Source organism: Rhinopithecus bieti, unplaced genomic scaffold (assembly GCF_001698545.2).
Source record: "Rhinopithecus bieti isolate Rb0 unplaced genomic scaffold, ASM169854v2 scaffold_26603, whole genome shotgun sequence".
Lineage (NCBI taxonomy): Eukaryota > Metazoa > Chordata > Mammalia > Primates > Cercopithecidae > Rhinopithecus > Rhinopithecus bieti.
In genome coordinates, this window is record NW_016812252.1 from 812,127 (window position 1) to 834,233 (window position 22,107).

Sequence of the window (22,107 nt, forward strand, 5' to 3'; positions counted from 1 at the left end):
ATCCGCCCGTCTCGGCCTCCCAAAGTGCTGGGATTACAGGCTTGAGCCACCGCGCCCGGCCATAGATTGCTTTTAAGATGGTTTCTTGCTGGGCTGGGTGCGATGGCTCACGCCTGTAATCCCAGCACTTTGGGAGACAGAGATAGGTGGATCATTTGAGGTCAGGAGTTCGAGACCAGCCTGGCCAACATGGTGAAACCCTGCATCTTAACTAAAAATACAAAAATTAGCTGGGTGTGGTGGTGTATGCGTGTAGTCCCAGCTACCTGGGAGGCTGAGGCAGGAGAATCGCTTGAACCTGGGAGATGGAGGTTGCAGTGAGCTGAGATCATCACACTGCACTCCAGCCTGGGCGACAGATCAAGACTCTGTCTCAAAAAAAAAAAAAAAAAAAAAAAAAAAGGCGGGGGGGGGATGGTTTCTTACAAAAGAGAGCAGAGAATCAAGTGGTATCTGGCTGAAAAAGTGGGTCAAAAGAAGGTTTTGTTTTTCTTTAAAATGAGAAAGATCCAGTAGAGGGGGAAATTGGTGTTACAGAGGAGGGGTGAGGGGCCAGGATAATGCCTGGTATGTGCTAGTGCTCGAGGAAGCGGCTTGGCTTCAGCCAGGAGCATGGAGGGTTCATCACTAACAACTAAGAAGGTAGAGCAGGTGGGTGCAGATGCTGCAGAGTGGGCAGAGGGGGTGAAAGAAGTCTGTGGAAATTCTGTTCAGCTGTTTTCAACCTTCTCAGTGACGGAAGAAGTATCAACTGAGAGTGAGGGAGATTTGACACACACAGAGAAGGCAATGTGAAGATGGAGAAGTAAAAGATATGGAGATGCTGGCCTCCCAAACTGGAGTGATGGAGCCACATGCCAAGGAATCTTAGCAGCTACCGGAAACTGGGAGAGGTAAGGAGCAAAGGCCCTCCTGGCACCTTCATTTCAGGGCAGTGATACTGAGTTTTGATTTCTGGTCTCCAGAACTGTGAGAGAATACATTTCTCTTTTAAGCCACTAAGTTTGTGGTAATTTGTTACAATAGCCACATGAAACTAATATAGAACTAGAGGAGAAAGAACTGACTTACCAGTTCCTAAGACCCACCGCCTTGTTCACTACCATATACCCAGCACCCAGCCCAGCGCCTAGCATACAGTAGTGCCCAATAAATATTTGTGGAAAGAACGAATGGGCAGGAAGACAGGCCTGAGTGGTCCACTACATTGCCTCTCCCCCCACTCTGCAGTCTAGCCTTCTCTGCCTCCAGCCCAGAGGGCATGAGAAGCATCCTCCAGCACCCAGGTTTACATGTTTCAGCTAGAGTTGCCCATAAGAGCTACCCAGAGAGGGTTTTGGCTTGTATTCCCTGGAAAACAGAGCCTGAGAGGTTCAAGTTGGTCAAGTACCCGCCGTATTTAATCAACAAAGAAGTGAAATCACATTGTGCCAAAGACTGTAACCCCAAGGATGGGGGAAGAGGGCAGTTTCCATGAAAAGGAATGTCAGGCAGATAATCCAATAGGTGTCCTGGACAAAGAGCACCGTTTCTGGGCTCCTCACCACAGTCCTAGGTTAGCTTTAGTCCTCCAGCTACTTCGAGGTGCACATTATTGTCCCATTCACAGGCAGGGCAGCTCAAGACTAAGGCAGGTCATTTGCCCAAAGGCACACAAAGGTCGGTAGCAGGGCTAAAATCCAGATCTGCCCAGCATCAAGAAGCAGTGCCTCTAAATGCTGTGCTAGCCTGCCTTCATCCTTCGGCTCTGCGCAGGAAGGAGACACCCCTGGCCACCAGTGGGCTCCTCCTTACTTTAGATCTGGTTAGGACCAAGGTCATGCTCTGTAAGAGGTGGATGTTCTGGGCAGAACACCAACAACTCACAAGGTTCTCAGCAAAACTTCAGGAATATTGGAGTAAAAGGAAATAAGACAGGTACGTGTTTCTCTTCTTTATTAATCAGTCGAGATATATAAAGACTTAATAGAAAGTTACATAAAAGGCTCAAACATCATTGAGATCTTCAGGCATCACTCTCGTTTCACGACAATGGCCACCTGTTAAGACTATGAAACAGAAGCTGGGAACTCACGGGCGCACGATAATTCAAGTATCTTTCATTCCAAGTAAACTCGACATGGAATTTCAAACACGATGGGCTACCAACGGAGGGAACCTGTCTGTGGCTCCGGATTTGCTGTAATGTCTGAGGGGCCTTTGGGTTAGAGTTGCCATATTAGTGGGTCATGTCTCCTGGCAAAGCGAGACAGGCCCCAGGAGGCCAGCCAGGCATTCTCCACAGCAAGTGTCATGAGAAGGAGGTGGGAAAAGTCCTAAGAGAAACCATCCAGGTGTCCCCTGTGTGGCAAACTGCACGGGTAGTAAGTGGCCATAGCCCGAGTGGAGAGGATGGCTAGGATTATCTCTGGAAAAAAAAGCAGCCCTCTAAAGAGGGTGTCAAATAGTGGAGGAAATCTGAGAGCACACAATGGCAAAGGCATAGGGTGAGGACATTTCAGGAAGGCTGTGCTCCAGGAGATGTGAGAGTAGCACTATTCTCTGGAAGACCAGTGGGAACATGAGGATGTCAAACAGCCACAAGTCCCAGTTGGCTCCTCAGTCATGGTGTGGCGTGGCCAACCAGGTTTCCCAGTCTGACCCTGGTAGATGATGATGGAGAAGATGATGGAGGGATGCCACAGGGCACACTCTACACTCTACTCTGGCCTATCTGGAAGCTACCTCAGTCATGAGGGCCCACTTCTACAAATGGGGCATTATTTACTCACTTCACATATGGGGAAATGAGTTCATGGGAGATGAACGCTTACCAGAGGCTCAACAGCAGAGGCTACAGAAGACCAACCCTTAACTAGTCTCTCTCAGGCACTATGGAGTTCAACTGTGAGCCAAGAGCAGGATGGATGAACAGATGCACTGTCCCTTCTGTCCCAACCATGTGGTTGAAATGCCTGTCTTCTCACCTTTATGGCCAAGGTCTCTCTTCTATGTCAGCTGATCTGCTTCCAGTGAGACTACCCCACTCAGTGCCGTCGAGGAGTTGCAGCCCCATGGTGGGTATGGGTTATGCTTGTAGTGGTTGGTGCCCAGCAGGAGTTTTCTGGCTGTGGACACCGCCCTGTGTGCAGGGCTTCTTCTCCTACTCCACCATGCTCTTGGTTCTGAGCATCTCCATCCTCACTTCTTCCTGCCTGCCTTTCCTCCGCCTCACCTCCAGTTTGCAGCTGCCATCAAACTACACACGTACCTGCTGCAGATGCCACTTAGGGAAGCATAAGGATTGGGAAGAGCTTTGTCCTTTTAGTGTTTAAAATACCTCTTAACATTATAGGATCTAAGGAAACTCTGAAGTGCCTCATCTGGAATGTTCTCTCTTATCCTTCCTTTTAGGAACAGAAAAAGGGGCAATTTAGTCAAATAAGAAGTTTGATTTCCAACAAACAAAAGTCTCAACTATCTCCTTTTGTAGCAGAATCACTCTCCAGCTGGGCCCCTTAGTGCTGGTGATCTTGCCGAGGTAGGAACACAGCGCATTTTCAGAACCCAGGTGTCCTGGCATCCAGTTGGGTGCTCACTTTCCTTGGGTTTCTTTCTCCAGAGTGGCCAGGCCACCTGCTGAGGATGTTCTAGTTTGCATAGTGACCTGATTTGTAACATCTAGAAAATAAGGTCACCAGCTGTGCTGCCTTATATTCTGACCTTTTCTTTGGTGCACCGTTGTTCCTGTTGTCGCTCCACTCCCACCCCAGCTGGAAAAACTCCAGTCTTTGGCTCACACCAGCAGCACCTGATGGGGGTTTGGGGGTGAGCATCATCAGGGAGCTGGGGAGACTGCCCCCTTGTGGAAGGTGTATGAGAGCCACACATCAGCCCAGCCTTCCTTACTTGTCAGATCATATTATAGTCAAGATTCAACAGGTCAATAAAAATTGCCAAAAAGGCAACCAGTACTACTTTTACAAATACTGGAAGGGGTCTGCTCATTGACTGGGTTTACAGAAGTGGTAGTCAGTTAACTCCAAGGGAAGATGGCTTCAGGTGTTGGTGCTGTTTTAGTGATAACAGTATTGAATCGTCTTCGGTTAAGATCCAGCATGAACTGGAGTCTTCTGCATGGTGTCCACATTAGGTTACTTTGACATGTCAGTGTGTTCATATCAGAGAGGCACCAAGCAGCACAGCCAATGTGAAAAGCAGCAAGAGACAGATCTGAGAAACCCAGAGCCTCCTCAGACCCCTGGGGAGGGCAGAGAACTTAACCCATACTGTCTGAAAAACAAATGGACACGTTTGCAAAGCCAATCAGCTTACTTTAGTTTATACATTTCCAGGATAATGAAAACCCCTTTTAGAACTGACATGCTCATGACAGCCACTCCCTTCAGCAAAATACAATCTGTTTTCTAATATTTGCATCCCCAACCATAGGAAAACCCTCTGGGTAAATACCTCTCTCTTCTCTCATTTCTAGGCCATGAGTAGGGTCTCTTTCCCTCCCAGGTTTGACCCATGGCCTGAGGCTTCCAGCTCCAGTTCCCATTCACTTCTGTCCTCTCAGTCACTCTACTTTCAGATTGAGTTGAGTTTTGGCACTGATGGGAAAACTCAGTTAAAAAACAACAATATTCCAGATATGTTACCAGAGAGGTCTGCTGAACACTTGAAACTTCACCAGGCAGTGAGCCCAGACCCCTTTAATAAAATAACAATCACTAAAATAATTTAAAAATCTATAAAAGACATCCAAGCTCAGACACTGTGGATGGGGGGTAAGGGGAAGAAGCTTGTTCATGGCTTGTTTTGTACTTTGTATGTGGATAAACACTTCCACATCAAACCAACACTATGTAGTTACAATAAACAACACACCCACCGAGAGAGGGGCAGGAATCGGGTTGAATCAACACATGGGGAGGCCAGGGGCACTGGGATGCTGCTTCTGCTTACAGGCGGCTTCCTTGTCTCTTGTGAGAGGTGGGAAAGCCCGTGCCCTCTGGGCAAAGCCAGACCCTGTCTGCTCCCTGCCCACCCACCCTTCTCCCTTCCTGTACCAGATCCTTGGGCCAAGGGTTGTGGTTAGAAATGGTTTCAGTGCAGTTAGGTGGGGAGGGGCCCCGAGGGATGGCCAGGCCACAGTCACTGTGCCCAGGGCCTCAGGCCTGTCACAAGATCACACATTGCAGTTTGTGGGTGCCTGTGGCCCGGTCTCCCCGCCATTTGGTTTTCTTCTTCTTCTTCTGGCTTTTTTCCGGAATCTGTTGCCTTTTGAAACAATGAAGGGAAGAAAGACAAAGTCAGAAGGGGCTTTGCTTCTCCTCTGCCCCTCTCCTCCCTAGCCCCAGATCTGAGGCAGAGGAGGCCTGTTGTGGCAGGGTTAGTGGGTGAGGGGATGGGGATGCCATGCCTCACCCAGTGATTGTCCTGGCCACTGGAGTAGGGCCTGGCAGGATAGCTTCTCCTGAGGCAATGAAACAGGGAGACAGGGGAGGGGATAACCTAAATCGCCCTACTGATGGGAATGACTGACATTATGTTGTGGCTACATTTACATAAATCGCAAGCTACATCACGATTTGTCTTATAGGGTGCTGGTTTCTATTTCTGTGTTTCATAGTTTAAATAAAATGATGGGTCAACTAAGCATAAAAGCCATTTCATGTTTTCTGTTAACTTTTCCTATGTCTAAAACCTGACCTTGGCACTATTGGTTCACAACCAAGACATCACCATAGGCTACCTGATGGCAGCACGTCCTAATTGGAGGCAAAATGCCTAAGATAAAATAGTTTCTTTCTTTTGTAAAGATGGCATTTCACTATGTTGCCCAGGCTGGTCTTGAACTCCTAGCCTCAAGCAATCCTCTTTCCTCCACTTCCACCTTTGCCTCTGAGTGCTGGGATTACAGAAATGAGCCACCACACCTGGATGAGAAAATCATCTTGAGAGTGCAAAACTGCCAGCAAGAACATAAAGCGAAGACTGTAATATGTCCTCATTATGCTGGGGGAATAATGAGAAGATGAGCTTTTAAGCATGTTGGGGATGTGTGTATAGTGGGGGTTAGAGCCCCGGGGCTGATCTCACAGCTCATCAGCAGCCCTTGAAGGCGCCAGCATACAGGCCACAAACTCAACGCACAATGTCTGAGACCCACTGGTTAGGCTGCTGTGCATGTTGAAGATTTGGGAAATGGGATAGATCGGTGACAGGAGATGCAGCCAGATGCACTCATGACTCATTTTAGTCATGAGTGCATGAGGTGATTAAGATCTGGACCCTGACCATGCAAAGGAATATACAAGAAACTTTCATGACGATTGCTGACAATACTTGGAGATTGACAGCTGGTGGAGTCAGGAAAGGAGATACGTATGCAATGCCTCTGAAATTTGAACCTTGGAATCAGAATATTGGTTGTTCATGGGAAATATCAAAGGGTGCTCTGATATCAGGACATGGAAGAGGAGAAAGACCTAGTTTGTAAGGTGTCGAAAGCTTTGGAGTGAGGAGAACACTGAAGTCAGGCTGGAGGGAGCTGCCTTCCAGGGAGCCTGAGCCACTGCCTCAGACAGGAAGGCATTTCCATTTAGCACGTGCAGCAGACTTCACCCACAAACCCCTTAGCAGCTGTGGGGAGGGCAGAGGTGGGTGGAAAGAGCAAAAGAAAGAAATGGAAGGAGGGACAAGAAATCCAACATAGGCCCAGAATTCTACAGCCTCATGGCCTCAGAAGAGGAGCTGCTTCCTCAAGCTCCCAGCTGCCTCCAGGAGCCAACCCATGCTGTGGAGGCCTGCTTCTAGGGAGGGGGCAGTGCTCACCTAATTACTCTCACGAGGTCATGGAAGGCTTTGTCGACATTGAGAGGTGGGTCCTTGGCACTGGTTTCTATGTACGGAATCTGGAAGGCAAAGCTCAACTTGGTCAAAGTGGCACAGAGATCCTCAAAGCCCTGTTCTACCCTTAAAAATGCTCAGAGGTTCTGAGGAACCCAGATGCTTTCAAAACACACCACAGAAGCCCCAGCCCCCAACAGCCTCAGGCATCATTTGGGGCTTCTCACTCTTTCAGGTTGGAAAGTGTTACTAATGGCTTTTCCAATTCCCTCTTGTTCTCTAGGCACAGAGATATTTAATAGCTCCCTAAAAATAGAATAAAGTGATCTTTTTACATACTTGAAGATGAAAGACTGTTTCATTTATTAAAGTCAAATATATTCTGATTCTACCCATTTTTCTTTCTGAGGTCTGTTTCTCCACCTTGGGATGACTTCTGCCCCTCTTTCTGGGCCCCTCCAGAGTGGACGCTGGTAGAAAAGGCTGAGGAGAGACTGGGCCATGACCAGGACTCTGGGCCCGGGTGACCCTGGCCCATCTGTGCTGGCCCCCACCCTGGCCCAGCTCTTGTTTGGTCTGTATCTATGAGCCTGGGAGCTCAACCATGTTTACACAAGGTTTTTGTCTGCACGTTCAATGCTGAGAAATCATCACCCGGCCGAAAGGGTGCAGACAGCGGGAGACGTGACCGTGGTGGCCCCACAGAGCAGGTTTCCAGGGCCAGAACTGCACAAAGCCTCAGGCTGGCAGAGGGAGGAGAACAAAGACTCTATGAGGTCAGGACACACTCCTGAGCGCTCACCTTCTCCTACAGCAGGGACCCCGCCAAGGCAGGAAGTGTTCGTTCCCCAAAGACGGGGAGCAGGGTGGGGAACACACAGGCCTTGCTTGATGAGACAGACGGAAGTAAGCTGAGTGTGATTAGACTGAATAACTTGGTTATTTTTCATAAGTTTTTTCTGATTACAAAATTAATGCCTTTCATTATAATATGCTGGAAAAAGAAAAGCACAGTGAAGAAAAGAAAAATAACACTTCAAATGCATGGAGGAGGGCGACAGGGTAAACTGTTGTTTTAGAGGAGTAGATTGTAAATCATTGCTCAGAACACAAACCAGTCAGTATCTTCCCATCCATCATCATCACGTGAGGTCAGATGTGCACACTTTTGCTGTAGCCAACAGACACACAAAGGGCAGAGCACAAAAGGCAGAGCTTAAGCCTTTGAAATATTCATTGGACAAATATTTGAGTCTCTGATAACACTAAATGGAAACTGCTCTTCATTGTGGGCTGTTTGGCTTTCCAGGTCTCACTATCCCTGACCTCATTTAGTCCTCACATTAACCCTCTGAGGTAAGCAAGTATCTCCATTCTGCAGCTCGGGAGACTGAGCTCAGAGTGACGCACTTGCTCAAGGTCAACAGCGGCCAGCAGAGAATCAGGGTTTGAACCGGGCACACTTTCCACTTTCTCCTGGCCCTGGTAAGGTGTGCTGAGGTCTGCTTTGGAGCCTCTTCCAGGCTGGACACCAAATCCGGCCAAGGCAAGTGCCCCTGATAAGTGGCCAGTAGAGTCCTATGGGGCCCCTGTGAGTCAGGACAACATGCTTCCCTGCGCACACCCAGGGGAGGCAGGAAGGCACTGCAGCTAGAGCTGGGACCTACCTGGAGCCCCTTCACATCCTGTACTCCTGCCGGCTCAGTAATGGCCCAGGCTCCAGGGCCTCAGACCACTGCCACCTGTGGTCCCACCCCATTGCTCAGAAGTCCCTGAGTTGTATGATCCCCCCCAGGTCCCAGACACCTTCTACTTTCTTTCTAGGGGACCTGCCTCTACCACTGAAGAAACACTGATGTGCATTACCTGGATTCCTGGAATTGCAAGATTTCAGTAGCAACAAGACTTAAACTAAGGGGAGCCCTTCAATAAACAATAGTTTCATTTCCAAAGACCAGGACTGCAGGGGTGACCAGGCAACAGCTTTTACACATCTCCTGACCCCCTCTACACACACGCACACACCTACATTGTGTTTGGTCGCCATTTCTTTTCCTTGCTCCCTGGTGATTTTCCTTAAGTGCATCAAATCGACCTTGTTGGCCACGAGGATCATCGGGAATGACTCCCTGGGAAATAAAGGAATAGCAGCTCTGTGAGGTTTCCACCACCCTCACACCTAGTTAAGGTGGCACAGCCACATCTCAGGCATAGCACAGTCAGCCTACAGCACCTCCCCAGTCAGCCTGGACTGCAGTCCCTTCCCTCCTCCTTTCCAGAGAGAGGTTAGGTTTAGGGGAAAGGGCCTAGGGGCTGCTGGCTGTCTTGGCTTGAAGCCTCAGGTCCACTGCAAGGCCAATGGTGAGGCCTTGAGGGGCTGCTGGTCAGGGGCTGGCTCCCCAGACCTGGTTCCCATCTCTTGGGTCACTCAGATGTACCAACCACACAGCCAGCTGCACCATTACGATGCCTCCCAGCAGAGGGCATCAAGAGGCATAGTCACTGTAAAGATTCTTATTGACATGGGCCAAATTTTGTCCAAAACTGAATGAAATGACAATCTTACCGCATCTTTGGCAGCATTGGGTATTTCCATTTTAAGAAATTATAATTTCACAGGTGAAAAATGGTATTTTACTATCTTCCTTATATTTCTTTGATTAGCAAGAAAGTTGAATATTTTCCCACATCTGAGCCATTTTTGTTTTTTCTTTCGCAATTCATGTATTCAGAGTAAAACCCACGTTCATCTGTGGGAGCTTTATGTGTATGTATGTGTGGCCCTTTACCTGGTAAACTGATTAACACTTTCTCTTTGGAATACATGTTAGCTAGATTTTTTTCTGTCTTTAATGGAATTCACTCAAGTATTGTTCTTTTCCTATTAGTTTGTGCTTTTATTTTCATTGCATAGCCTCTTTGAGACTCAGCAAGACAAAATGAGTATAAGCCAAATTTCAAATTATTTAATTACTTCACATAAGGCTTAAAAAAATCCAAGTCTTTAATTAGGGGCGCGCGCGCGCGCGAGAGAGAGAGAAGAGCGCCAAAGCGAGCACGCCCTAGGAGGCAGGCGCAGGCCTCTTCGCGGTACTCTCACCTGTGTTTGATGCTCACCTGTCTTTGACGCGCAGGATGAGCTGGTGGAAACGGTCCACATGCTCGAAGCTGGCCTTGTCGGTGACGGAGTAGACGATGAGGAAGCCATCTCCCGTGCGCATGTACTGCTCCCGCATGGCGCTGAATTCCTCCTGCCCGGCTGTGTCCAGAACTGGGGTGGGATGAGGCCACTCAGGGGCTGTCCTCATCCACCCTGCAGCCCCCACAGCCTGCAGACTCCCACACTGCTGCCGCTGTCCCTACCATGGCTCAGTCCAAGCTGTCCCACGAGAGGCTGCACAAGCTCTTTCTCTGGGGCTGCTGGAAGGGTCCCAGCTGAAGCCCCCCCCCGCCCTTCCCCGCCCCGACCTTAAAGCCTGCTTCAGGGTTAGGCTCTGACTTATTGTGGACCCACCAAACCCTTCTCCTCCAATTTCAGCCCATGTGCTTACTGGGCCTAAGTTCTCTGATCTACAGAGGCGCCTCATGAAGTCAGTGATGAACTACATCATTATGTGCTACATAATCCCTCTGGCCAGATCTGGGCTTGGATCCCTGCTGCAAGGCCTATAAACTGTGACTCTTTGGGAGGTTGCCTGACTCTCTGAGCCTCCCCTTTCCTCCGCTATAGATGAAAACAGTGCCTCTACCTTCTACGCCCTAGGGCAGGAGAGCTTATTTATGGACATGCCTCGGGGAACGCCCTGAAGAGGCCATCTGGGCAGGAAGGGCTTCTCAGCCCCCAAGGGGACAGATACCAGGGAGACCCTGGGGGAGGAGTGGCCCCTCACAGCCAGGGCATTTCCTCCCAGGCTGGGACTGGAAGCTCTTCCTCCTAACCCATCCATCCCTCAACTACTCCTGCCCAAATGCTCTCGCTCCTTGCCCCCACCTTCCTCCAGCCTCCTTCCTGCGGAGGGAAAGTCTCGTCCCTCTGCTCACAGCCACAGCTCAGTAGGCAGGGTGGGGTTCCTTTTAGCAGTGCAGGCCTGACCCCTTCCTGCCCTCTGGGAGAGTGGAGTCTGAACCTGCAGCATCCTCCAAGCACCTGCTCATGGCTTAGCCTCCCCTGCATCTTCCCAGTCCCTCTACTGTCTGACCAGATCCACTTTCCCCTCTCCCAGGAGGCAGGGGAGCAGGTGGTTACAGATTTTCGAGCCAGCCCACTGGGCAGAGTCTGGCTCCTCATGCCTAGGTGTGACCCCAGGCAAGCTACCCTCTCTGTGCCACCATTTCCTAAAATGGGGATGGTCAAGGTAGTTTTCAGTTAATATATGTAATGCCCTCTGTGCAGTGCCTGGCACAAAAGCCCTATAGGAGGGTCCGCTGTGAGCTTGCCATCCTCACTGGGGTCTTCTCTCCCGCTCTGGCTACCCTTGCAGCCCAGGACGCTTTCCTCCAACTCCCCCTTCCCTCCCCTTCTCCATTGGCTTTGGTGAAGGGACTCTGACTTGGCTGCTGCTGGAGCCCCAGGACTGACGCCAGCCCCATGCCAACGCCTCCGGGAACACTTCTGGCCGCCCGTGAAGTTGTCCCCAGCAGGACTGTTAACTCCCAGGGGTAATGGCAGGTCTGTGCCAGTCACCTGTCTACTCAAGTCCTGGCCAAAAAGTAGCCCCGAATAGTACCTGAATGAAAAATAAATGTGAAGTCTGTCCGATCTTGTTCATTCATTTAAGGAATGTCTGAGTGCCTGCTGGGTGGCAGGAAGTGTTCTAGGCCCCATGGACAGAAGGCGAATGAGAACAAATCCTTGCTTTTATGGGACTCACCATCTAGTAGTGAGACAGATCAACAAATGAATGGCTGTTATTTTAGTGGAGATAGATACACAGTGTGAAGAATGATATAGTTGGCTGAGGGTCACTGGCAGAAGTTGGTGTCATTTTGGATAGGGAAGGAGGACCACTATCAGAAGGTGACATTTGAACAGTGACTAAATGAGGGGCCAGAGGGAGCCACATGGCCTAGCGGAAGAGCACTCCAGGCAGAGGAAACACAACAAATTCGAAGGCTCAAAGTGGAGGTGTGCAAGGGAAAGAAGGGGAGTGAAGGGCATGTGAAGGATGGAGAGGAGGTGGGGGCAGACGGTGGGGCCTGCCACACTGTGTAAGGTTTGCTTGGTTCTAAGCAAGACAGGGGCCACTGGAGAGTTTGCGCAAAAGAATGGCATACTCTGGCCAGGTGCGGTTGGCTCACTGCAACCTCCGCCTCCCGGGTTCAAGCGACTCTCCCGCCTCAGCCTCCCGAGTAGCTGGGATTACAGGCGCCCACCACCATGCCCAGCTAATTTTTTGTATTTTTAGTAGAGATGGGTTTTCCTCATGTTGGCCAGGCTGGTCTTCAACTCCTGACCTCAGGTGATCCACCTGATGCACCCGATCCACTGAAGATGCAGGATTAGCCTCTAATTCTAGTGCTTTGGGAGGCCGAGGCAGGTGGATCACCTGAGGTCAGGAGTTCAAGACCAGCCTGGCCAAATGGTGAAACTCTGTCTCTACTAAAAATACAAAAATTAGCCAGGAGTGGTGGTGAGCACCCATAATCCCAGCTACTCATGAGGCTGAGGCAGGAGAATCACTTGAACCCAGGAGGCAGAGGTTGCAGTGAGCCGGGATAGCGCCATTGCACTCCAGCCTGGGAGACAAGAGTGAAACTCCATCTCAAAAACAATTTTTTTAAATGAAAAGAAAGAAAAGAATGGCATGCTCTGGAGGACATCTTGAAAAGTTCATTCTGGCTGCTGGGGAAAACAGAGCAAGAGTGGAAGCAGGGACCCAGTGAGGACGCTAGCACAAGAATCCAGGCAACACACGCTGGTAGAGCCGAGGGCGGGGAGTGGGTGCTGGGGGAAGTGACCAGACCAAGGCCACTTTCCAAGACAGAGTCAACAGGAGCAGAGCTTTCTGGAGGAAAGTGCGGGGATAGAGAGGTGAGAGAAGGAGGCACTGAGGATGATGCCTGTTTCTGGCCTGAGTGTCTGGGGGAATAGTGATGCCAGATGCTGAGGTGGGGAAATCTGGGTGAGAAACAGGGTTTGGGGGACTCAGTTTTTGACACAGGCTTCAGAGCCTATTAGACACCATGTATGACTTCCAAAAGGTGTCTGGGGACTTAAGTCAGATGTAGAGAAGAGAAGAGGGGGCAAGAGATACAGATGTGGGAGTTGCCAGTGTATAGATGGCAAGGAAAGCCACAGGACAAGCTATCTGGGGACGCCTGGGAATCCACATCTCCTTAGGCAGGCACCTTTACACAGTACCCAAGAAAGTAGCCTCTCCCCACAGCCCATCATTGCTGGACATCCCCTGGAGTCATTCGGCACTTCAGAGGGGCCAGTGACGGACACGAGGACCCAAGAGGTGCCCAGGGCATAAAAGCAGCTCATGGCTACTTCTGCTCCTTCCCTGGGCCTCAGTCTCATGTAGGAAATGAGGGGCGGGGCTCCGGGACCAGTAGATCCTTACAGCTCTGGTATCCTAGAACTACTTCATCTGGATGTGAAATGAAGAGGTCAGAAGACAGGACCTACAGCCAAGGACCGAGTAGTTTCCCCAGTATTTCCCAGGAGGGAGCAGGAAGACCACACCTTCAACTGGAGGGACTGTAGCCTTTTTTTCTTAGAAAAAAAAAAGAATTCCACTCAGAACTGCATTTAATAAAAGAGATGGAAACAGTATGCATTTGGCTGAAGTGTGGATGGAAAGGCCTGAATTGAAAAGCAGAAGATGGCTGGGCTCGGTGGCTCGCACCTGTAATCCCAGCACTTTGGGAGGCCAAGGCGAGTGGATTACCTGAGGTCAGGAGTTGAAGACCAGCCTGGCCAACATGGTGAAACCCCATCTCTACTAAAAATACAAAAAATTAGCTGGGCGTGGTGGTGGGCACCTGTAATCCCAGCTACTCGGGAGGCTGAGGCAGGAGAGTTGCTTGAACCTGGGAGGCGGAGGTTGCAGTGAGCCAAGATCGCATCATTGCACTCCAGCCTAGGCAACAAGAGCGAAACTCTGTCTCTAAATAAATAAATAAATAAATAAATAAATAAAAGAAAAGCAGAAGACATTAAGGCAATATCGTAATTCATATATTTACAGATTTTGAAGGTATATATTATCTAAACAAAAACTAGAGATCTAGGATATTTTAAAATATGTTCAAATTAAAAAAAATTAATAGGGAGTTGAAAATCAAAATGGGCCCTATGGAAAGGAAAAATAGTCATCTCAGACATTGAAGATCTTAGAAATTATATCACGCAGGCTTTCTGAAAGAATTCTTACAAAGTAAAAAATAAATCCATGAAAAAGATGAGTGATACTACAAAGTGGTAAGAGAAGGAAACAGCAAAACATAAGAGTTAAGTTTAAGGCCAGTGCAGTAAGTCCAAGCCTATAATCCCAGAACTTTGAGAGGCTGAGGTAGGAGGATAGTCTGAGGCCAGGAGTTCGAGACCAGCCTGGGCAATATAGTGAGACCCCATCTCTACACATTTTTAAAAGAACAGGTAAGTTTAACTAAATGTTGTTGCATAATTTGAAGAGAATAGATGACAATGTGGAACTAAAATCTATGATGATCCAATATGTAAGGGTAGGAGCCAGGAAAAAAGTAAGTACTAAAGTTCTTGCCTTATTTGTCAAAAGGCTAATGACCCTGATTACATCTAGATGCTGACAGAAAAATATGAGTATTCATACACATACATATATAGCATAACCACTAGAAGAACAGAAGTAAAACCTCAAACTTCCTAAGCAACAGAGGAAAAACAGGACAAAGTAAGTGAAACCAATCCAACAAAAGGCAAAATAAACTTAACAAAAATAATCAAATACAATAAAAAGTAGGCATGAAATAAGATAGCTGAAATAAATCTATGATTCACCACAATAAATGCAAATGGATTAAATTCACCTATTAAAAGCAGATACTAAATACAAAATCCATTTGCCTGCTTTCTTACAAAGACACATGTAAAGCAAAATGACAGAAAGGATGAAAAATGGAAGGATAAAAAGACAATGCCAGTCACATGGTAACCAAAATAAAAGAAGTGCATCTACAAATCGGAAAGGTACAAGCATCAAGAAGTGCCACAGTCATCAATCATAAACATCTAGGCATGTTGCTTAAATACGTATGTGGAGAAAAAACCGGATTTTTAAAAACAGCAGGAATTGGACAAATTCCATAATCATTATGAGAGACTTGAAGAGGCTTCTCTTAAATATAGAACAAATGATCTCCAGAAGCAATGTCCTATCATTAAATAACAAAATTGAGGTACTTGGCTGGGCAAGGTAGCTCATCCCCGTAATCCCAGCACTTTGGGAGGATAAAGTGGAGGATAGCTTGAGCCCAAGAGTTTGAGGTTTCAGTGAGCTACATTCTTGCCACAGAACTGCAGCCTCTGGGGCAGAATGAGAACCTGTTTCTAAAAACAAAACAAAATGTAAGCTTATTCTGAGAGACAGAGAGAACAAACTTTACACTCAAATAGTACACAAACTTTTTTATTATTTTATTTTATTTTATTATTTAAAAAATTTTTTTGAGATGGAGTCTTGCTCTGTCACCAGACTGGAGTGCAGTGGTGCAATCTTGGCTCACTGCAACCTCTGCCTGCCAGGTTCCAGCAATTCTCCTGCCTCAGCCTCCCGAGTAGCTAGGATTACAGGCATGCGCCACTACGCTCGCTAATTTTCGTATTTACTTTAGTAGAGATGGAGTTCCACCATGTTGGCCAGGATGGTCTCAAACTCCTGACCTCATGATCCACCTGCCTCGGCCTCCCAAAGTGCTGGGATTATAGGTGTGAGCCACTGTGCCCCGCCGTGAAGCATTTTAAAACACACATCAAATTTGGCTATATATTAGGTCATAAATAAAAATTTCAACAAATTCCAAAAGGCAGAAATCCTGTAGGCTAAGTTTTGTCCTTTATCTGAAATGCTTGGGACCAGAGGTGTTTCGGATTTTTTATTTTTAGAAGATTCTGGAATATTTGCGTATACGTAATGAGATCTCTTGGGGATGGGACCTAAGTCTAAATACAAGATTCATTTATATTTATACACATAGACTGAAAATAATTTCATACAATATGTCCAAGAATTTTGTGTATAAAACAAAGTTCATGTTAAGTACTTATATGTGCACTATTCACTGTGGTGTCACATAAGCGCTCAAAAAGTTTCAGATTTTGAATCATTTCAGATTTCAGATTTTTGGACTGCAGATGCTCAACCTGTACTGTAACAGGATCAGATATGAACAGAAACAAGAGTATAAGAGAATCTAGCCACCTGAAAATGTTAAAAGCCATACTCCTCTATAACTCTCTAGTTAAAAAGCAGAAATCACAGTTTAGAATTCAAGGACAATCAACAGTAATAAAACCTCTGATTTAAGGCCAAAGTGGTACTTAGAGAGGAAAATTATAGCTTTAAATGCATTTCAGAAACTAAAACTGAAAATTACCTAAACACTTAAATCAAGAGGCTAGAAAAGGAAAAATAAACAAAATAAGAGAGAAGGAAAAGGTATCAATAAAAGTAAAATTGCCAGAGTAGGAGGAGGGGAAAGTAGCTCTAAAATCAAAAGCAGATTGTTTCAAAGGACCAATTTTAAAACTCAACTTTCAGCAATTCTTATCAGAGAAAAAAAGACAAGCATTTGGAATGAGAAAAGGCCTCTGACTATGGATACAGCTATATATTTAATTATGGAGAAAAACATACACAGTTTGATAATAATAAATTTCCAATTCTCAACGAAATGGATGGTTCAAGAAATATACATGATCAAAATTGGCTCCAGAAAACATATAAAACCTGAATACACTAATAATTGCAGATGAAACAGAAGGGACAAAATCTACCCCAGGAATGGTATGAAGCTATCCATTGGTCTGGGAGGGCTAGCAGGGAAGAGGGGTATGTGGCTGAGCTGGGCCTGCTCCCAAGTAGCACTAGCCCACCCCTTGTCTAGCCCACCCCTCCACACACATACACCTGGAAATGCCTGGCCACAGGCCCCTTGTCAGCAGTTCTGATTCCAAGGCTTCCTGGGGGATGGTGAAGATAATGGGCAGCTACACTTTTAAGAAATTATGATCCTGCCTGCATTCCACATGCCTGATGTCATGAAGGTAGGAGGACTCCAGAGACAGAAACTATTAGTCACTGTGGGAGAAGAGGTATGCTGCCAATGTGCATGTGCGTGTGCGTTTGTGAGAGACAGACAGACAGATAGACAGAGACAGAGAGGCAGCCAGACCGGGGGAGGAGGAAGGAGAAAGATAAATGGAGAGACAGGGTCAGTGTTGTGCACAACTGTCTGCGATGCTCCAATCCTCCCACTTGAGGATCAAGGGATCAAGGGCCCAGCAGCTTTGCAAAGGAGGATTTAACTGGAGACCCTGGAACTGCTGGGAGTTTTGGGACTTCAGATGCCAAGGCAAGCCCCACATGCTGGCAAGGCATGCAGTCCCAGGCAGGAGGGCAGCCAGCATGGAGGGGCACCAGCCTGGGGCCCTGATGTAATGGTCAAGACTTTCTCCTCCTCCCTCTCACCTCTCCCCCTTTTCTCTGCTTCTCCTCCTCCCTTCTCTCCTTCCTGCTCCCTCCTGGGAAATGCTAGGGAAACTGCCCACGCCTGGGATTACAGGCGTGAGCCACCTTCTCTCTCCCTCCTCCACCCAGGCTTCCAGAGGGAGAAAAGTCACAGCATGAGCTCTAGGGGCTCCGACAGTGGCCCACAGCCCACGGTACGGTCAAGATCTTTGGCTAAAAGTGGTCCCGCCCACTGTGCTCCTGCTGGCAGCCAGCACTGTGCCAAAGGCTTTATACACACCCGCTCTCTCAGTCCTCTTCACAGCCTTGGAAGGAAGATATTACCATCCTCCTAGTATAGATGGGGACACTGAGGTCCAGGAGTTAAAGGAACCCACTAAAGGCCACACACCAGGAAGAAAGGTGTTCCTATTTCCCTAAGGCCCAAACATCCCAGCCTGTCCAGTCATTTTTCTTCAACCAGAACCACCACTGTCTGGCCATCCTCGAACCGGCTGGGCTGTATCTCCATTCCAAGCCTTTGCCCAAGCCATGACCTCCATCTAGAATGCCCTTTCCCCTCCTCTCCACTGGCCGTCCCAGCCGCCCACCAGCTGGGATGCAGTCCATCTCCCCTCCTCCTCACAAGAGCGCCCAGCCTCTGACCTCCATCTTTGAACCCTTCCTGTTGCATGTGTCATCTATTCCTCCAAGTTTGGGCCTCTGGGCCTGGCTCAGCTCCTCACCATGGGATAGAGTCCCAGAATGTGGGAACCTGGCTTTCATTTCCCTGGGCCCACAAAAGCTTCGGCACCCAAGGAAGGCTCAAAAAATACTTGCAGAACGACTAGACGAATCATCTGCACTCTACAGGAAATGCCATCACTGGGTTAAAACAGCCCACTCCAGCTTTAGGGGAAATCACTAAAAACTGACTTTTAAATTGTTATGATACACGGCAGGGAGCGGTGGCTCACACCTGTAATCCCAGCACTTTGGGAGGCCGAGACAGGTGGATCATGAGGTCAGGAGTTTGAGACTAGCCTGGACAACAAGGTGAAACCCCATCTCTACTAAAAACATAAAAATAAGCCGGGCATGGTGGCAAGCGCCTGTAATCCCAGCAACTCAGGAGGCTGAGGCACAAGAATCACTTGAACCTGGGAGGGGGAGGTTGCAGTGAGCCAAGATCGTGCCACTGCACTCCAGCCTGGGCAACAAGAGTGAAACTCTGTCTCAAAAAAGCGAAAACAAAAACTTTTATGACACCCCTTCAGGGTGAAATAAGGGTCATGGAATATCAAGCAATAGAGAAAACAATTTCTAGAGATAATATGCCTCCAAGGGCCATACCTAAAGTTTTCTTTTTTCTTTTCTTTTTCTTTTTTTTTAGACAGAGTCTCATTCCATCACCCAGGTTGGAGTGCAGTGGTACAATCTCAGCTCACTGCAACCTCTGCCTCCTGGGTTCAAGTGATTCTCATTCTTCAGCCTCCCAAGTAGCTGGAATTACAGGTGCATGTCCCCACTCCCCGCTAATGTTTGTATTTTTAGTAAAGATGGGGTTTTGCCATGTTGGCCAGGCTGGTCTTGAACTCCTGGCCTCAAGTGATCCGCCTGCCTTGGCCTCCCAAAGTGCTAGGATTACAGGCATGAGCCACTGTGCCCAGCCCCATGCCTAGAGTTTTCTATGTATCTCTAATTCACAAACCCGTCATGGGAGGCAGGAATGATTATGCACATTTTACAGAAGAATAAGGTGAGGAAGCTTAAGAATAGATTCGAAAAAATAATATCACTTAGTTGTACATACATGGTGATGAAGGGTATTTACTATTTTAATTTGTGCTCCCCTTTCTGGGTAATGAGTGTGTATGGAGCGGGGTTGGGTGCTGGGCAAAAGGGCTGATGCACTCACCATGCACTGTTCCTAGAAAAACAGCTGCTTTCTTGAACTTCTCCAAAGTGCTGGCAGGGTGCAGACAGCCAGGACACCTGGGACCCCCCAAGGGGAAGGGGGCTAAAGTCCTATAGTGGGCACCAATTGGCCCCCTGGTGACAGGGAAGAGTCCCTTTGCTAGTGGCCCCAACCTCCTCACACCCTGGCTTAAGGATAACATTAGGGGAGAAGTGCCAGCCACCAGCTTTGGGGGTTGCTCATGCTGGAGGCCACACTCCTGCAGCTGTGGGGAATGGAGTGAGGGGGTCTTAGGATAAGTTTTCACAAGGCCCATGATCCCCAGAATTGGTATACAAACTGCATATGTGGGTACACATTCTGGGGAGATGGTCTATGGTTCTGTGGGATTCTTAGAGGAACCTAGAATCCTCAATGCGGCTCTCAGGGAAGGAAGAGAAGAAAGGGGAAAGGACAGCAGGGGTCTCCGCTGTGTAACTAGAGGCCAGGAATATCACACGAACAGATGGCGGCCTGGCAGTGTAGAGAAACAGGGAGGCAACTGGGAGCATTGGCTTATAATCCCACTTCCACCTTGCAGTCCCTCTGGGAGGCTGGCATTTGACAGGTGAAGAAACAGAGGCAGGGCAAGGCTAGTGATTTGCTTAGGTTCATATGGCTAATGAGCAGTAGAGGCAGGATTTGAACCCACGCCCGTCTGATTCTAAGCCTTGCTCTGCTTCTCACACCAGCCTGTCTTTGAGCAGGGAGTCAGCAGTGGCATCCCCACAGCCTGTGAAGAACAGCAGGTCTAAAAGGAGGAGTGAGGACAGAGATGGAGGACAGAAGCCTGGAGGCTGCTTCCTGCATTCACTCCACTTGCTTACACCAAACTCTCCACCTACTCCACACCTGCGCCTGGGCAGCCATAGGTGGCAGGGAAGCGAAAACTCATGAGTGCACTGGTTTCTCCCCCTTTAAAGGCCTGAGCATCAACTTCCAGGGCCTTCAGAGTGTCCACCATCCTTCTCCATCATTCTCCCACTGCCTGGGTGACCACCGCCTGCCCCTCCTCTTCTGCCAAAGCTTGCACTCTCAGCTCAGGAATTGAAACAGGGATCCAACAGGAGATAAATTCCACATGCTTGCACCCCACATCACCCACCTGAGAGGCATGGGGCCCCTCACACACTGCTGGGAGGAATGTGAAACAGTGAAGCCACTTTGAAAAAACAGTTTGGTAATTCCTCGAAGTGTTAAACCTAGAGTTACCAAATGACCCCCAGCAATTCCACTTCTAGGTATATACCCAAGAGAATTGAAAGCAAGTTTTCACATGAAAACTTGCACAATGAACAGTCACAGCAATATTACTCACAATGGCCAAAAGCAGAAACAACCCAAATGTCCATTGATTGATGAAAGAATAAACAAAATGTAGTATATGGCCAAACGCAGTAGCTCACGCCTGTAATCCCAGCACTTCAGGAGGCCGAGGCAGGCAGATCACCTGAAGTCAGGAGTTCGAGACCAGCCTGGCCAACATGGTGAAACCCCCTCGCTAATAAAAATACAAAAATTAGCTGGGTGTGGTGGCGCACACCTGTAATCCCAGATACTCAGGAGGCTGAGGCAGGAGAATTGTTTGAACCCAGGAAGCAGAGGTTGCAGTGAGCTAAGATCGTGCCACTGCACTCCAGTCAGGGCAACAAGAGTGAAACTCCATCTCAAAAACAAAAAACAAAATGTAGTATATCCGTACACTAGAATATCATAAAAAAGAATGGAATTCTGATACACATTGCAGCAGGATAAACCTGGAAAACACCGTGCTAAGTGAAAGAAGCCAGGCGCAAGAGACCATGTGCCATCGCATTCCGTTTCCATGAAACATCTGGAGTAGGCAAATCCATAAAGGCAGGAAGTAGATTAATGGTTTCAGGGACTGAGGAGGGGGGACAATAGCGAGTGAGTGCTCATGGGTAAGGGGGGTTTTGAGCAAGGTTGGGGATGGATACTTTCAGGAATGAGTGGCAGTGATTACAATGATTACTGATTTGTTAATCAATCAGCAATATGTGGTTGTACAACTCTGTGAATACACTAAAAACCACTGAACTGTACATATGAATTTCACATGTGAATTTTATCTCAATAAAAAAAGTTATATGAGAAAAAAATCAACCCACCTCCCTTCCTGTAAAACACATGCCCTCTCGCTAGGGTGGATGACCCAGCCCTGCTCCTAAGACCATCCTCTCCAGCTGGACACTGGTTCCAGGTCCCTGCCACCTGTGCGAGGACACTGCTGCAACTGTTGTTCCTTCATCATCCTATTCTCTAGTGGTTTATTTTCACCAGCAGGTAAATGTGCTGTAATTTCTCTCATCTTAAAAATACACTGGCCGCGAACACTGGCTCACGCCTGTAACCCCAGCACTTTGGGAGGTCAAGGCAGGTGGATCACCTGAGGTCAGGAGTTCGAGACCAGCCTAGCCAACATGGTGAACCCCCGCCTCTACTAAAATACAAAATTAGCTGTGTGTGGTGGCAGGCACCTGTAGTCCCAGCTACTCAGGAGGCTGAGGCAGGAGAATCGCTTGAACCTGGGAAGCAGAGGTTACAGTGAGCTAAGGTTGTGCCACTGCACTCCAGCCTGGGTAACAGAGTGAGACGTGGTCTCAAAAAATAATAAATAAATAAATAAATAAATAAATAAAT

General features: G+C 48.0%; 1 protein-coding gene across 5 annotated transcripts in view; it reads right to left on the reverse strand.

The window, feature by feature from the left end:
• Nucleotides 1-1,918: 1,918 nt before the first annotated feature.
• Nucleotides 1,919-22,107, reverse strand: part of MRAS (muscle RAS oncogene homolog) — a 63,665-nt gene continuing 43,476 nt past the window's right edge. For 4 of the 5 annotated variants that reach the window (XM_017895846.1, XM_017895845.1, XM_017895843.1 and 1 more), the window contains exons 3-6: nucleotides 9,955-10,108; nucleotides 8,867-8,966; nucleotides 6,823-6,902; nucleotides 1,919-5,265 (exon numbers count right to left, since the gene is read on the reverse strand). In XM_017895846.1, the coding sequence (XP_017751335.1) occupies nucleotides 5,166-5,265; nucleotides 6,823-6,902; nucleotides 8,867-8,966; nucleotides 9,955-10,108 (434 nt within the window). In that variant the 3' untranslated portion in view covers nucleotides 1,919-5,165. Of the gene's footprint in view, nucleotides 5,266-6,822; nucleotides 6,903-8,862; nucleotides 8,967-9,954; nucleotides 10,109-22,107 lie in introns of all 5 variants that reach the window. The other variant, XM_017895847.1, reaches the window with a different exon arrangement.